The following is a 15,543-nucleotide window of genomic DNA, read 5'->3' on the forward strand; positions in this document are numbered from 1 at the left end:
CGAGCCAGAGGAGCATCAGACTATTGATTATTGCGCCCAGTTTGCAGGACCAAGACCAATCTAATGCATGCACCTTAGGTGGAGGGCAGTAGTGATGTAGACAGTATGTCTGATAGGCTTGAATACAGGATTTATTTTAGCCAACGACCTCCCACCGCCTTTAGATTCATGCATGCTGCAGGCGTCGGATGTTTTTGCTTCAATCTCACGTACGCAAATTAGATACATGCAATGAACGACTGGCGGGAATGTTATCCCCTGCAGGTGTATGGCCTCTTATATATTCCAGAGCATTATAAAGCCTCCAAACTTAGTCGGACATTCATCTTCGATTGTATACTACTTCAAGCCACCAGAAATGGCCGGTTCATTGGCTACAAGTACCTTTGTCGGAATGCAGATCCAGAAGCTCATTCCTACGCTGATACTCTTGGCGGCGGCCGGTTTAGCCTCTGTAATCCCAACCGCATCGGATATTACAGTAGGTAGACATACACCTTGTGTAAAATTTAATGTAAGGAAGGAATGGTAGGCACCTCCGGTCAATCGTGGTTTTTTTTTCTTCTTCTTTTTGTTAGATTTGACGATTTTATCGCAGGAGAACACTGTCGGAGTCTGAAAGGCTAGACTTTATCTCCGCTGTCAAGTGTTTACAAGAGACGCCCGGAGAGACCACTGCCCTGTACTCTGGGGTGAAGTCTCGCTACGATGACTATGTCGTTCTTCACATAACTCAGACCGACTATATCCATTGGGTCGGCTTTTTTCTTCCGTGAGCATACCTATCTAATTGGCAATACTTTGCGCTTGTACTCACCAGTGATATAGATGGCACCGATATTTCTTATCGCTATTCGAACAAGAGCTCCAGGACACCTGTGGTTACAACGGAACAGTACCGTGAGTCTCAAATTTTTCTAACAATATTGCGATAGACTAATAAATTTAGATATTGGGGTACTTATCCTTTTCCATCCCGTCATGCTATAGTAGCGCTAATATCGTGCTATAAGACTGGACACAGGACGCTATTAACGAAGCAGCGTTCGTAGCCTCTCCTCTATTTGATACGACGCATGGTTTTGGAGGTGGGTAATCACAAGTACACTCTGCTGATTGCTACTCATAATCTGCCTAGGAAACGGGCCGTACATCGAGGATATCAGTGGGTTCCCCTCGGACTGGCTGAGTCTTGTCGAGATCCCTGGTAGAACTGGGGGCGGTTGCATCACAGACGGCCCCTTTGCCACTTACAACGCTAGCAGTAAGTCCACATGTCTAGGAACAAAGTACTACGTTGTATACTGATCTCATATTTCCTAGTGGGCCCCGGCAATCATACAGATTATACTCCGCATTGCGTGCGTCGCGACTTCAGCCCTTCCCTAGCAGTACAGTCGCTGAACTCATCTGTCTACGCTCACGTCTTGGCTGCAACAAACTTCTTCGAACTCGAACACAGAACAGAAGGTATATCGTTAGGCATATCGGCAATGTCGCTACATGGTGGAGGTCACTTGGGTGTTGGAGGAGGTATCGGAGATGTAAGCCCCCAGAATTTCACATTCTCATGGTATGGTAATGGTGAATGATACCAATCGTTTCGCGACTCGTTTATATTTCTCCATACTTGTTGAAGCACTACTGAATTGTTCGCGACAGATGTCAAACACATATTCGTCGCCATCTGACCCGCTGTTTTGGCTGCATCATGGTGGCTTGGACAAGATGTGGAACGAATGGCAGCGAAATGGTGAGAGATCAATGTTCCAACTAAATAAAATGTTGCTAATCAGCACGATAGACTGGGCCACGAGGAGGTTTGATATTGGTGGCCCTGACACTCAATGGGCTTATCCCTTTAATTTCTTTGGTGATATCCCTTACAAGAATGTCACGCTTGAATTCGTCATGGATTTTGGACAAATCGGCAACAGCACGAAAATCAAGGAAGTGATGGATACCCAACAACAGCTGTGCTATACCTATATATAGAGATCCACATGACACATAGCCACGATGTAGTCTGAATGAACCATTTCTGGTCATTCCTTATGAATTCGACAAATCACAGTAAAGGAACCTCATAGCATCTCGTTTATTTGTTTCAGTCTTCAAGGTCTTCAAATCAGCTTTGTAGTTTCCCGCGGCCGCTGGAACTTGGATTTGAGCATGATTCCGCTAGTGCTAGCAGAAAATCCTCCTTGTGTAATGCAGGGTCTAGAGTTCCGGGCCATTAGCGGCGTCAATATGGTCTGACTATCTAGTTAGTATGTATGATGCAGGAGGGGTCTTTGGTGTATTGCAATGTGTCGTGCTTGCATTGATCCGCCTTTGAATTCTGCGACGGATCCTCGTCGATGCTGTGCCTCATTAAAGACCCATGTTGCGTCGTCATCGTGCAGCATAGGCGAAACTCATCCATTGGTCACATTATACTCAAAAGGTCTTACTTTCCCAGAAAGATATACAGTAGAGGTGCGGTGCGGCGGAAGTAGTTCCCGCTCACAATCCCATAAGCTTAATAACGGCGGGGTATCTATGTCCCCTAGCAGCCTGGCAGACCTGGAGTCTTCCAGCAAGCAAGCGCTGCTGTGCTCATTCTAGGTTTAACGATTACTCATACCACGATAAGTAATCTTTCCTTCCTCGGCAGTTTCTGGTACAACACAGCTACAGGTAGTTCAATATACAACCAGCAAACGCCGATATACTATAATTGATTAGTCACTTCACATACTATTACCACAACAGCTGTATAAATACCGAACTCTGCCCCGTTGACAGAACCACCGTAGCAATCCGCCATAGCCAACTTAATTCAGTCTTCAATATATGCATCAGCTCTCCAAGATTAATTGAGTAAAACAAACGCTTGCTTGCGCTCAGGAGAAAAATCAATCGAACACTATGAGCTCGTCAAAACAGATTAGTCGTGCGTACCCTCAAGGCCTGCAGCCCATCACACCTGCATCAGATTGGTCGAAAGACGACAAGGCACACCCCGGTTTTGTGGTTCACGGCACAGACAAGAACCCTGGCAAGAAGGCCTACTACATCCATCTTGAAGCAAAGCCAGGAAAGGAGGAGTTGGTGGCCGGCTTCTTGCGAGACATCAACACGGGCGTCAACCAGGAACCTGGTACTGGTCCCTGGTTTGGTCTTAGATACTCTCAGACGACATTTGCCATCTTCGAGGCATTCGCTGACTCTGAACGCCGTAGCGATCATGACAACGGACCAGGAGGCCACAATTTCCTGCGCGTTGACCTGCTGAAGGATATGTTGGCATACCCAGCTCAAATCTATAGGCTCGATGTTTTGCACGGAAAGGGTGTATTTGGGCAGGATCTACTCCCATTGCCAAAGCCTGAGGAGGCCGGTGGTGAGAAGAGTTCTTTATGAGAGGCCTTAGGTCGATTCAAAAGAGAAAAGCTACTCTGGAAGGGTAGTTGGAGTAGAATTTTGTGCATAGATCAGGTGGCTTTTTTCCAGTAATAAATCATACTCAATGTGGATAGTTCAAGCAGTACCTGTGGATTACGTTCAAAAGCAACGGTCGCTGTTGCTGATAGTACCATGTATCGGCAAAGTCCCTTGGCTATAACTTTCCATAGGGAAACTTGCATATTGTCACAAACGTAGCTGGATCAATCAAACATAGTAACTCGTGATACTTAGCCACCAGCTCTACTATCCTCGCCGCTTCCTTCAAGTGTCAAGCATCTGGCATCCTGCAAATACATTATTTTCCACGCCTGTTAACGTTGGCCCAGAACCTCGCGGTGTTTGAACTTCGACTTTTGACCATTTTGAACGTTGGTCTCTTGACACTATCCCCGATTTTCCTACTGAGTCGACAGAGTGCAACTTGGTGTGCCTGTTCAACTAGGCTATCCCATTCAAGGTCGCCGAGTTGGTTATGCTGGACAAAAAAGGACAATTTCCAAACATTTTGTTTGGTTCTACACACGATATTGTACGCAGATCAATTCTACCCCGGAAACCCAACCAAAATTCGCACCTGCCGTAGTCATTCAGAGAGAACGTTCATATGGACGAAGATACTTAGGTACATGTTTATCACCTTTTGGTTTCCCGTCAGAAACAACACATATTCTAGCATCTGTCAAACGCAAGGTCACAAGTTTGCAAACCTCACTTCATTCAACACTCTACCTCTTCTCGGTTGGAAGTATTCCATCCGTTCATACTCCATCTCAGCAACACATAAACCAAGTTACGTAGCGTATCTGGAGTTATCTCACTCTCAAAGATATTGACAATCAAACTAAACACAATCAACGTGTGAAAACACATGTGACCATAGCAGCAAAAGAAGCTGGAGCATCTACCTTCTACTCTCCCCAACCAGCTCCCAGGTGGGACTGAGTCTGCATACATACATAACATACCACTGATACAATCATCACTAAGCCATCGGCGAACAAGATGTGCATCATTGAGTACCTGGGCTATGCCTGCGGGCACAGCACCGTACACGTGCAGCGCCCCTGCCCCCTCACCACCCATCTCCATACCAATCCCGTCTGCCCCAACCCCGCCGAGCGCCCTACGCAGGTCCACGCGAACTGCCCGACCTGCGCTCGCATTCTGCACACCCGCTGGGTCGAGATCGTGACCCTCGAGCACCAGTGGATGCACGAGCGCGGCACTTGCGGCTGCGATGTTGTGTTCCCCGCTCTGCAGCAGCCCCGCGTCGTCGGGAAGGTCAGGCTAGATCGAGGCAGTGGCGATAAGAACGGCTCTTCGAACTCTGACGATCCCCACGTTCCCCAGCAGGGCAGTCGCGATGGACATGGTGATGATGCCCCAGGTGCTACAGAGTACCCACCACGCTGCGGACCGACCGGCCCCGATGCTCAGCACACCCTCCACGGACCCGCGGGCTCTTCCGGCGAGAACGGTAGCCGGGGCAGGCGCTGGCAGAAGCGCAACAGAGTCAAGCGCAAGAACCAGAAGGATGTCCAAGCAGACCTGCACGCTCGGTCCAAGCCTAAGGATGTCAAGGAAGACTCCAGCATCAAGAGCTACCCCGCCAAGAAGCCGCACGCGCTGGCGTGGAACAGCTGCGTTCTCTCGCCCTTGATCGAGGTAAGCGAGCCAAGCTCGACTGGCAAGCCACCAAAGACGACCATTACGGTCCGCCTGTCGTCCCAGTACGGCGCCGAATGGATCCCAGAGCACGCCGCGCTGCACGCGGCCGGCAAGTGCCACTGCCCCGTGCGATTCGAGACGTACAAGCCGCACATGCTCACTGCGGAGGACATCGCCGAGTTCGCCCCCGACTGGAAGCCGGACGCGCCGATCAGGGCGCTGCAGAGGGCGAGCCCCCGGAGCACCGACGTCATGATCTGGCGAATCAACGAGGATGCTTCCGCCGCGAAGCAGATCGATTGGCCTACCAAGATGGAGGAGTTTGGCTTCAAGAGCGTGGCCGAGGCCGAGGCCTGGCTGGAAGCCACGAGGGCTGGGGCAACGCCCAGCGGGGCGCTTGCGGAGGAGAACTTCGGTCAGCTGCCACCTGGTGTGCCGGGTATGCCCATATTCGATGATCTCGGCAACCTCCAGTATCCCATGATCGCATATGGCTACGATCCGACTCAGGTCATGCCAATGCACACTGCACACCCGCCCACCGCGAGTCGTGAGCGGGCATGGTCATTGACGCAGCATGAGTCACCGGCCACTGAATTATCGATCGCTGCAACGCCTGGTCAGCCAATCTACCATCAGCATCATGGTCTCGCGTTAGTCGGTTGGCCGCTTGGTGCCGGGCCTGAAGGCGGCATAGAGAACTCACATTCGCCGGCTTGGAACATGTGTCAGCTCTCACGTCCGGCATTGAAGAGATGCAAGTCATGCCCAGCATTAGAGAACTCCAGGATAAGAACTCCGTAGAGTTGTTTCTCAGTTAGTCTCTGTTTTGTGGTTGATTGTCTTCTAACGACCTATCTTCTTTCTATCCTATTGTCGAAATGTTGTATAAGGCGTTGAGAGCATTTCTGCGAGGCAAGTGAAACATCGACCGCACGTAGGTTGTACTCTTCTGACTTCTTCACAGGTACGGGGCAGATCGTTCAGAACAAATGATATATACAGGCACAGACGTGCCCAACCCCGTTGCGATGCGTTTCCCGTCGGGATGTTACCCTCTACTATGATACATATGAAAAGGGACAGGCGGATTTGCATCTTTGGCAATTCCTTTGCCATGGGCTTCTTTATTTTACCTTTTCTAGTCTCTTCATATCACCACTTTACCTATCGACCTCACCTGTGAATGTGTCAGTAGTGATTCGTTGCATGTTTGAAAATGTGTGACTTACCGAACACCAAATCCATCGTTCCAATCACAGCCACGGCATCGGCCAGCAAGTGACCCCTCGAGACGTGGTCGAAACCACCCAAGTGTGCGAAACCAGGTGCACGGATGTGACATCTGTATGGTCTCTCGCTACCATCGCTAACCAAGTATACACCCATCTCTCCCTTCGGGGCCTCGATAACGGAATAGGTCTCACCCGGAGGTACGGCGTAACCCTTTGTGTAGAGCAAGAAATGGTGGATCAGGGCCTCCATGTTCTCCTTCATGGCAGCACGTGGGGGAGGGGCCACCTTGTAATCCTCGACTCTGACGGGACCGGCGGGCATATCGTTGAGACATTGGCGAATGATTCTCAGAGACTGGCGGAACTCCTCCATACGGCAAAGATATCTGTCGTAACAATCGCCGTTGATACCGACGGGGACATCGAATTCGACCTTGTCATAGGCGTCATAAGGCTGGCTCTTTCGGATATCCCAAGGCACACCGGATCCACGAAGCATGACACCGCTAAAAGACAGGTTGAGAGCCTCGGCGGCAGAGACGACACCGACACCCTGCAGTCTGTTGATCCAGATACGGTTGTCCGTCAACATCTCTTCGGTCTCGTCGATACGGTCGCCGAATTGGGTAGCCCATTGGTAAATATCGTCCAGGAGACCAATGGGGATATCTTGGTGAACACCACCGGGGCGGACGTAGGCGGCGTGGAGACGGGCGCCAGATACACGCTCGTAGAACTCCTGGTGGCGGGGTTAGCATATGTATATATAATTTCAGTCCGGACTCGTGCTGCTCAACGAAGATGGCGTAGAGTGGGCAGAATACACTGATCATATTGGATTCCTTACCATTAACTTCTCACGCTCCTCGAAGCCCCACAAGAATGGGGTCAGGGCACCAACATCCATAGCGTGGGACAGAACGGACATGAGATGGTTAAGGACTCTGGTAATCTCGCCAAAGAGAGTTCGGATGTACTTGGCGCGGTCGGGGATTTCGATGTTCAGCAGCTTCTCCACGGCCAGCGCATAGCACTGCTCGTTGGTCATCATGGAGACGTAATCCAAGCGGTCGAAGTAGGGAAGAGCCTGGAGATAGGTCTTGTACTCGATGAGCTTCTCAGTTCCTCGATGCAGCAGGCCGACGTGAGGGTCGGCGCGCACAATCTCCTCTCCGTTCAGCTCGAGAATCAATCGCAAGACACCGTGGGCGGCAGGATGCTGGGGACCGAAGTTGACTGTGTAGTGGCGGACCTTGCGGTCCTGAATGTTCTCGCCATCCGAGGCGGCGATGTCGCCAACCTGGTCCTCGGCATTCTGCAGGCCGTAAGGGTCGGCGGCATGGGAGAAAGTGCTGTCGGTGGGCATCAATGTCGTGCGTTCGACACGGGGCGCTTCGGCTGCTCGTCGGAAAGCGGTGGATGTGAAGGCGCGAGTCGATGAGCGTAGTGATGGCGTCGCAAGCTGCAGGCGGCGAGCACCGCAACTGGCAATCCTTGATAGCACCGCCATTGCGAAAGTTGGTGGTCAATTGGACCCGATGAAGTTCTCGCGCGTACTTTAGTTAGCTGTGGCAGTCGGGATATTGATGTTCTAACGCCTCCAATGGCGGCCAATGTGCTCGTCATGGGTCCTGCCCCGCAATAATTATCTTCCGGGCCCATGGAGCTGTCGGGGGACCAATCAGACTCATGTCCTTTGTAATATTTGCTTATACTACGGCACGGATCCGTACGCTCGCCTCTTACAAGTCTATCACGAGATGCTGATGTCGTCGGATTGAACCTGCCGTTCAAGCCTTATATTTACTGCAGTGCTTTTGAGTCTTGCAACCCGGCTAACGTTAGCAGTACGCCAAAAGATGGCCGCATCCCGGGACCACGCAAAGCGACTCAGGGCTTGCTTTCCAGCCCGCAAGTGTTCAGGCTTCCACCCTGCTGCGTAGGTCAAGGTGATGCTCCTTACAAATACTGCATTTGAGCGAGATATGGATAGGTCTTACACCGCCCTTTGGTTGGATTGGGGTCATTGTTTTAATGTTTTCTTTTTGAAGCACTAGTTTCCCGCAAAGCGCGCGGTGCGTTATGCAATTGCCGCGCTGTACTCTAGCATCAAAAGGTGTATTTTAACTTATTCAGTTTTCCTGTAAGGCATGACCAATAACTTAATGTGCTAATCACTCTGAATCTGACATGAACTGCTTGTCCCCTTCACTTACGTTGTCTGCGAAATCAGCTCTGGGCACCCGCCCACGCCAAGTCACATATCGGAGTTGATAGGATCTGGTGTTGAAGAAACTGAAAAAGAATGAATGGTAGAAACATTCGCATTTTAGTGGAGGCTTTTCCCAAGCTTGCGGTCTGATTCGTTCGACGAACCGACCTGAGGCCACTGCAGGCTCCAGGAGCTTTGCAAGAAAGCCTGCCAATAGACTTGTGCCACGGTGATGGGCAGTGCTTCCCCAGCCTCGCCGGATGAAAGCTATATACATCAATCTCTGACTCTCCGCTTACACTCTGCGAACCAGAACCTCTTCTTCCCGACCCAACCGCGGCGCTTCATGACAAATCTTGAACCAGTAAGACTGAGCACCACCAGTGACCCTGGAAAGAATGTCCCAATCCGGCGATGCTGAAGGTGGTGAAGATCCTAGTCCTGGAGGCCGGATCACGAGCCTCGGGCTACCGTCTTCGAGTAACCAGGGCGATTCAAATGGCATTGCTTTGCAGGTTGCAAGACTCAAACGACTACCACCTGAGTCCCCCCAGCGACTATTTGCATGCCCCTTCTTCAAGCATGATCCATCAAATTGCCGCGTAATGAGTTGCATCAGCACTGGGTGGCCTAGCATACATCGTCTTGAGTATTGGCTACCATGTACAATTTAGATAGTTCGGACAACAGTATCTAATCTCATTGTAGGGATCACATCTTCAGAAACCACCGGTTGCCAGAACACTTCTGCCTTCTATGCTATGAATCGATGCAAAACGCAGATCAATTAAAAGAACATCTTCGTGGTCGTATCCCATGTGAGCTGAAGGACAGCGTGGGCATACACTACCTCAATAACGCGCAGATGCGTGAAATAAAAGAAAGGAGCGAGGGACCTCGACAGTCCGAGGATCAGAAATGGAAAGATATGTATCTGATTGCATTTCCTGATGTGGACCAGAGTTGCACACCGTCGCCATGTAAGCACCGTTAAGATGTCCGAGCATTTATATTCATCAACGCTTACCAAGTAGACTATGAACCATTGGACAGCCTGAGCGATATCGTGCGCGGTGAATTGTTTCAAATATTAAAAAAAAAAAAAAACCCCTTCTGAGCAAGGTCACGCATCCAATGACCGACAGTATCACCCGCTACATGGTCTAGTATTGCTGAGGAACCCAAGCGCTCTGTCCATAATAGCCCCTGCTTTTAACCCCGACTACTTTGATGAAAAGGTATCTTTTGTGGAATGGATTTCTGACGTCGGAGATGCACTAAAGAAAAAGGCACCTATAGAGCAATATTTCACTGGTCCATTAGGATCTTCAATTCCGCAACATGAAGAGAAGGAGCTTGAGACTATGCCAAAGGAAAATAAAGTGAACGTATCCAGCGCTTCTAAGGAACAGGGCACATTGGAAACTTCTAGCTTGCTCGAACTATGCTTAAGTGCATTTGGTGCCTTCGACAGGACATTTGAGCCAGATGGGGTGGATTCAGACCAAATCGATGGAGCAGCAGACATGAGATCAGAAGTTGCGAAGGTAAAGGCACGCAGAAATGTTATGTCATTCTTCTTGATTCAATTTCTATTCCGCACAGTTCGTTATCGCGGGAATCAGCTGGGGTTGCTTCAGGGACCCGTGTCCGATTCAGGCTATGGGACAGCTTCGCTTCTCAGCGAGAGGTGCTTCCATCATGAAATTATAGCGCGCCAATCTACGAAGTCCGTATTGGATGTGCCCATTGCCGGCGCTTATTCCAACCAGAAAAATGCCATGGTGGATGATGTGAACGAGACTGATTTCAACGATATGGAGACAGTATACACAGACATCAGTGGTGTTGATGACACGACAACCGAAAGTTACAGCGCCAGGCTAGCCCAAGACCTGTTTAAACGGATCAAAGCAGAGACTCTGCCCAGCCCGGTGATCGATGCATTAACCACAGCTCTTCCAAGGCTGCTCAAATCATTTGCACTAAACCTAGGTTACGAGTCTTCAGCACAGATGCACCGTGATGCAATGGTCTTCATTCATAGGAACCGCTAGTAAGTTCAGATATCATCACAATATCCGATATAGCCCATGCCCCCCGCTCACAACCACAGCGCAATCGCAGAGTCCTTCAGGTCTATGGCTCGAGTATCGGACCCAGAAGAAGATGTTCGACCGAAAGTCCATGAGAGCTCTACCGAGATTATGGATCGGTGGCTGAACAATTCAGACGAGGCGGAGTATGAGGACATTGTCACTTCAATTCAAGATTACGAGGATACACCCATTGACGAAGAAATGACACAATACAGCCAATTTATCTTTGGGGAACACAGTTACGAATGGTTGGTAAGCCGATTGCGCAGGGAGTTATTGTTTTCCAGAGCAGATCCGGACGCTATGATGGAGATTGGAGAGACAATCAACCGATCAATACCTAGAGCAAACCATGTGAGTCGAAGGAAACCTCCACAGGGCGCAAATGTCATATTTGCGGTCGACTGGGATATCCTTAGATTTCTTCGGGAGCAGGAGTATGAGGAGCCTAATGCTGAGGCTATTGCGAACGCTATTACGCTAACTGGATCTTGTGTGGACGCACAAGCGCTCAGCTGTTCCGAATACTTGTCTCAGACGTGGCCATTGACTGGTTCCTACATACTTCTTCTAATCCAGAAATTGCTGAGAAGCCCTGATGGTGAAAGCCAGGTCGTGGGTTAGTTGAGCCTTAGTCTTTTAACACAATGATTGGAAGCACTATAGCTTGCTAACACACTCACAGTGGAAACCCCTTCGAAACTTTTACTCACTGCTTCCATCGATGTCCCAAGAGTCATTGTGGGGTTATCAGGCCTCCCAGACTTCGCGGCAGAGGTCGGTGAGCAGCTTGCATGGCTAAGCGCTGCCTTACGGCCATCGCCCGGCGATCCAAGCGGCGTATACTGCACCCCATACGTCGACAGTATAGTCCCACGCTTTGATAAAGCCATGATCTTTGACTGCAACATCAAATGCAGGTTCGAGGCAATTGGCGAGACATCCTCGATGACGAACGGCCAGTGCTGGCATCATATGTTCAAGCAGCTGGTAATTGCCCGAGGATTCCCAATACCGCGGCGTCTGAAAACGTCGACAGGGCTGGAACTACCGCTCAACATGATGGCCGCACTGACGAGGTCCAGGTATATCAATACCTTTAACTCAAAAGTATTCATCAAAGGCTTTTCGACTATGCTAGTCCCGACAAAACGATCCGATGACACACTTCTCTGGCATCTCCTCTACAATGAAGATCCTCATACCCATATTTCCTATCTTAGCTGTAACATTGAGCATGCGGACGTGAAGTTGACTGATGTGGAAAAGTGTCGCCACGTCCTGGGCTGGTGCGTGGATGCGGTATGCAATACGGGTAAGTACCTGTGAGTTCTCAGAGAAGCTATGTATGCAGAAATCATTGACTTGTGATCAAATCAGGGACCTTGGCGGCTGACTACTCCATTGGAAAATCGAATCTCCCGTATGTTCACGCTGGTTGTGCCCTCGAGAAAGTCGAGCTATCAGCTGGTCAATTTGTCACGGGAACAGCTTGCTTCACTTTGGGAAACAGGGAGAAGCCCGTCCATATCTCCAGGTTTGGGTACTTCACGAAGCTTCAGTGGATCTCTTCCAAGTATTTTCTTTTCTGGGACGAGGAACAGAAAAGGGGCTGGCTGGCGAATGGAGCTAGCACGTTACTTCATCTGCTGCGAGCATCCCTCGTGCATAGCAAGCGCAAATTCCGTTCTGCCTTTCTGATAGGTCCGCATGATCTGCTAGACGCCGAAAACCCTACGCTGCCAGGGTCTGCGATAGAAGTTCTCATTAACCCGAAGAATCGCGAGCTCAAGCTGTACGTGGAGAAGAGCAACGTGTTCGACGAAGAAACCATTGAAGGTTCGACCCCCAGTGTCGTGTCCAAAAGGCATACTACATACTACCGTATGGAGGATCGGGTAGATCATATCTATAACTGCCTCGAAAAGCTGATCGAGCACCAAATAGACGTGGAGCGACGAAGTGGACTACAGTTCAACCTACTGCCAAGGCGACAGCTGGAGGGGTGGGATTTCAAGGACTTGGTGGCAGACGGAGATCCATTCCTCCCACGAGTTGCAACTCTCAAGACCATTGGAAAAGGCTGGGTTGACTTTAAGCGGTCTATAAATGCAGTGACTCTGTTTGGATGCAACTTCGGCGAGCTGATTCAACCGAAACAAGCTGCTCTTAACTGTCTCCACTGGAATAGCTTGCCGTGCGAGAAGTATTACCTCGCTGCCTGTACGGCCGACTTGATTGAAATCATGGAAACCCGTGGCAATCTTCATTCCAATCCCAGGAGGTTGTGCCGCGATGTTATCTGGCACATGAAACAATCTGCGTTCGGCCAGTGCCCATGTGGCGGTATTGACAGACCAACTCACCATGACCCCGTCCAAGCTCTATTTCCTCTAAAGTTTATGTTGGGTCTGAGGAAGAAGGTGCAGGTAAGACTGGAAGATCGTGGTGCGGTCGTCTTTGGCCACAGCAGGAACCTTCACTGGCATTGGAAAGACACCGGCGACCCAGTAAAGGGTGACCCTGCCGCTGATGTGGAAGACTCTGGGGATTCGTTCAATGATAGCGGGCTTGGTTCGAGCCTCAGCCCATCAACCACCCCGCTTGACACCCAAGAGAGCAGAGCTACATCCTCACTTAGTGGAAGTGATGAAACTCAGGCCAGCGCGCCATTGAGCAGGGCAACATTATTGGCCCCGTCCTGTGCGCCGACAAGCCTGCGCGATCGGCTTTTGACTGGATCAAAGCGTCACTTCCAGGAGGCTGCATCTTCGGCGAAAAAGAGAATGAAGCCGTAGAAGGTGCAGAGTCGGGAATGGCTAATACGTGAGTTGTGGACTTTATAGCCGCTTTAACAGAGAGTAATTCGCAGTTGACACGGCGTCTGAACAGAGTCTGGGGTAAGCAACCTCCCGCCGAGCATGGCGACAAGAAGAAAATTCAGACGGCTTTGTCTCGATCTTGACTCGTGAGAAACCAGTCCTTCCGCCGGCACCGTTCACGTGTCCAGCATCGATGCGACAGTTTTGACCCTTTCAGATATGGCCATTTTCTCTAACGTCACTGAACTTCCTGAAATAACGATACATCTCCATTCGTTGATCCTTACTAATTTACAAATTCGTGAATCGTCGCTCTCGTCCCACATTGCGAGGAGTTTGTCATCTCTGATGAAAGCTATTGGAGCTTTCGACTTCAAGAATCTGCCAACTCAAAAGAAAAAGAAAAATAGCTTGGATAAAATTACCCGGGAAACTAGTCGGGCTATGAAATCTACCTGGCCAGGCAACCAAGGCAGAAATGCTTTAGTGGGAGTCTACGATTTCGCCCACGCGAGGTATTAGGATGTATATATCGATCTCGCATGTTGTGTGGAGTAGATGGATGGTGAGAGGAAGCTCGCGTGAATAGGTCTTGTGAGATTGACGGTCGAAAAAGTATTGTGTTCTCGCTGTCGTATTATGATGTGCAGGCTGATGGTTGCAGGGTCAGTCATTTCATGCTGACCAGGTATGTAATGGTTCTACTCTATGCTGGAATGCTCACCAAGGTGGTTGTTTGGGATGATTGGCAAAATAGACATAATGCCAAGATTATAGCAGCAGGTGCCAACACTCAAAGCTTCGTCATACGCTAGCGGGATGTGACTTGAGGTAGGATTAGGAGACGTGCACTAACAACCAAGGCATAAGAGCGAATTTCACTAAAAAAAACTGGTTTGAGAAATCCAGTCGAACACTTCTATCCGCAAAATAAGTTCACTTTGTTATGTGCGTACTTGAAATGAATGATTCCTAGTTGTGTCTTTTATTGTCAACGTGAGACGTCGTTCTGGGTCTCCCCACGTGGTAAATGAGCTGACATTCAGGGGCCAGGATTGCAAAGCCTCAGCACAGCCCACTGTAAGTCCCCATTACAGGGATGAGAGGCAAACAGAAGCCCGAGCAATTCGATAGAGATTTGATCAAGGCAATTGAGCAGGAAAGGAGCTTTCAAAGGTATTGTCAATCACTTATTCTTACGCATCATTATTTTTTTCTATTTCAGTGTTTAACACAGTGCATTGTTACAAAACAGCCTGGGACTCGGGAACTTGGAACACATTGGGTCGCCCGCCATTGTGCCTGATAAAAACCATGGGCTTGAGACAGACTTTAAAGAGATTTGCTTCTTTCCGCGGGAGATCAAGGGGATCCACGCCCACACGCGGCGAAGATACAGATGCGGTGACTCCCATCAACGGCGCATACCAATCGCTTGAAGAGGAACCGGAAAATTCAGCAGCTGGTGACCGTGATTCAGACCTGCTGGATCCGTCCTCGGAGAATCTCCCATCTGCATCACAACGGGCAAGCTCAGCGCCAAGGAAATATACTGGGAAACGAAAGCCCTCGAATGCCTCACGAGTAAGGCATAGTAGCGGACAACAACATCGAGCCAGCTCGGCGGACCCCGCGCCGCAGGACTATCTCTATTTTGGAGATGGCGGGACGCCTCCCGGGAGATCGTCAACGTCGTTGCCGTCGAATCCAGCACAGTCACGCAGTAGTATTGGACAAACCGGGCTGACTGTGCCGGGCCAGTCGACTACCGGTAGAGACAACAGCGGATTCCTCAACGCGGGGATGAGCAACTCGTCGATGAGTTCGAGTTACTCGGCTGTAACATATGGGGGCTCTCTCCAATATGACTATGCAGGAACGCAGGCACCGGGATCTAGCGGCTGATGGTCAAATGAGCCATGGGGTTTATTGAGACAAGGGATAAACAACTGTAATGTATAATTTGCTATAGCTGAGTCTTGAAAGACATCGACCAGCCATAAATTCAAAGCCTCGCGCCATCATATAACTCGAGAACATAGCGGCGCGATTGCGGA

At 49.9% G+C, this 15,543-nt stretch overlaps 7 protein-coding genes across 7 annotated transcripts; 5 read left to right on the plus strand and 2 right to left on the minus strand.

Moving 5' to 3' along the window:
• Positions 1-180: 180 nt before the first annotated feature.
• Positions 181-2,092, plus strand: BKA67DRAFT_575316 (uncharacterized protein). The gene is made up of 9 exons (XM_046103493.1): positions 181-528; positions 599-772; positions 829-900; positions 950-957; positions 1,014-1,088; positions 1,139-1,264; positions 1,324-1,544; positions 1,663-1,753; positions 1,805-2,092. Exons 1-9 carry the CDS (start codon positions 269-271, stop codon positions 1,993-1,995), a joined length of 1,218 nt encoding a protein of 405 aa, XP_045955109.1. The 5' UTR covers positions 181-268; the 3' UTR covers positions 1,996-2,092.
• Positions 2,093-2,472, minus strand: BKA67DRAFT_575319 (uncharacterized protein; the record flags this gene model as incomplete). The annotated part of the gene is made up of 1 exon (XM_046103494.1): positions 2,093-2,472. A coding segment is annotated over exon 1 (158 nt), but the record flags the coding sequence as incomplete, so codon positions are not given.
• Positions 2,473-2,497: 25 nt separating this feature from the next.
• BKA67DRAFT_575321 (uncharacterized protein) lies at positions 2,498-3,675 on the plus strand. Its single transcript, XM_046103495.1, has one exon. The coding sequence runs from the start codon at positions 2,911-2,913 to the stop codon at positions 3,403-3,405; it is 495 nt and encodes a 164-aa protein (XP_045955111.1). The 5' UTR covers positions 2,498-2,910; the 3' UTR covers positions 3,406-3,675.
• Positions 3,676-4,156: 481 nt separating this feature from the next.
• Positions 4,157-5,922, plus strand: BKA67DRAFT_648618 (uncharacterized protein; the record flags this gene model as incomplete). The annotated part of the gene is made up of 1 exon (XM_046105990.1): positions 4,157-5,922. Exon 1 carries the CDS (start codon positions 4,453-4,455, stop codon positions 5,920-5,922), a length of 1,470 nt encoding a protein of 489 aa, XP_045955112.1. The 5' UTR covers positions 4,157-4,452.
• Positions 5,923-6,115: 193 nt separating this feature from the next.
• BKA67DRAFT_681692 (NADH-ubiquinone oxidoreductase 49 kDa subunit) lies at positions 6,116-7,863 on the minus strand (the record flags this gene model as incomplete). The annotated part of the gene is made up of 2 exons (XM_046108928.1): positions 6,116-7,092; positions 7,201-7,863. The coding sequence occupies 2 exons, from the start codon at positions 7,861-7,863 to the stop codon at positions 6,310-6,312; spliced, it is 1,446 nt and encodes a 481-aa protein (XP_045955113.1). The 3' UTR covers positions 6,116-6,309.
• A 1,100-nt stretch (positions 7,864-8,963) lies between these two features.
• Positions 8,964-13,462, plus strand: BKA67DRAFT_661569 (uncharacterized protein; the record flags this gene model as incomplete). Its single annotated transcript, XM_046107835.1, has 6 exons — positions 8,964-9,214; positions 9,274-9,545; positions 9,769-10,621; positions 10,682-11,283; positions 11,350-11,979; positions 12,045-13,462. The coding sequence occupies 6 exons, from the start codon at positions 8,964-8,966 to the stop codon at positions 13,460-13,462; spliced, it is 4,026 nt and encodes a 1,341-aa protein (XP_045955114.1).
• A 1,338-nt stretch (positions 13,463-14,800) lies between these two features.
• On the plus strand, positions 14,801-15,391 carry BKA67DRAFT_661570 (uncharacterized protein; the record flags this gene model as incomplete). Its single annotated transcript, XM_046107836.1, has 1 exon — positions 14,801-15,391. One exon carries the CDS (start codon positions 14,801-14,803, stop codon positions 15,389-15,391), a length of 591 nt encoding a protein of 196 aa, XP_045955115.1.
• Between the last annotated feature and the right edge of the window lie 152 nt (positions 15,392-15,543).

The sequence above is a fragment of the Truncatella angustata genome, assembly GCF_020726525.1.
Source record: "Truncatella angustata strain MPI-SDFR-AT-0073 chromosome Unknown BKA67scaffold_7, whole genome shotgun sequence".
NCBI lineage: Eukaryota > Fungi > Ascomycota > Sordariomycetes > Amphisphaeriales > Sporocadaceae > Truncatella > Truncatella angustata.

Excerpts from the sequence above, each read along its gene's own strand:
- BKA67DRAFT_575316 (XM_046103493.1), top strand. The coding sequence starts at position 269 with ATGGCCTCTTATATATTCCAGAGCATTATAAAGCCTCCAAACTTAGTC. Across the intron at positions 1,265-1,323 it reads TGCCACTTACAACGCTAGCA|TGGGCCCCGGCAATCATACA; the intron begins GTAAGTCCACAT and ends CATATTTCCTAG. Across the intron at positions 1,754-1,804 it reads GAACGAATGGCAGCGAAATG|ACTGGGCCACGAGGAGGTTT; the intron begins GTGAGAGATCAA and ends TCAGCACGATAG.
- BKA67DRAFT_575321 (XM_046103495.1), top strand. The coding sequence starts at position 2,911 with ATGAGCTCGTCAAAACAGATTAGTCGTGCGTACCCTCAAGGCCTGCAG.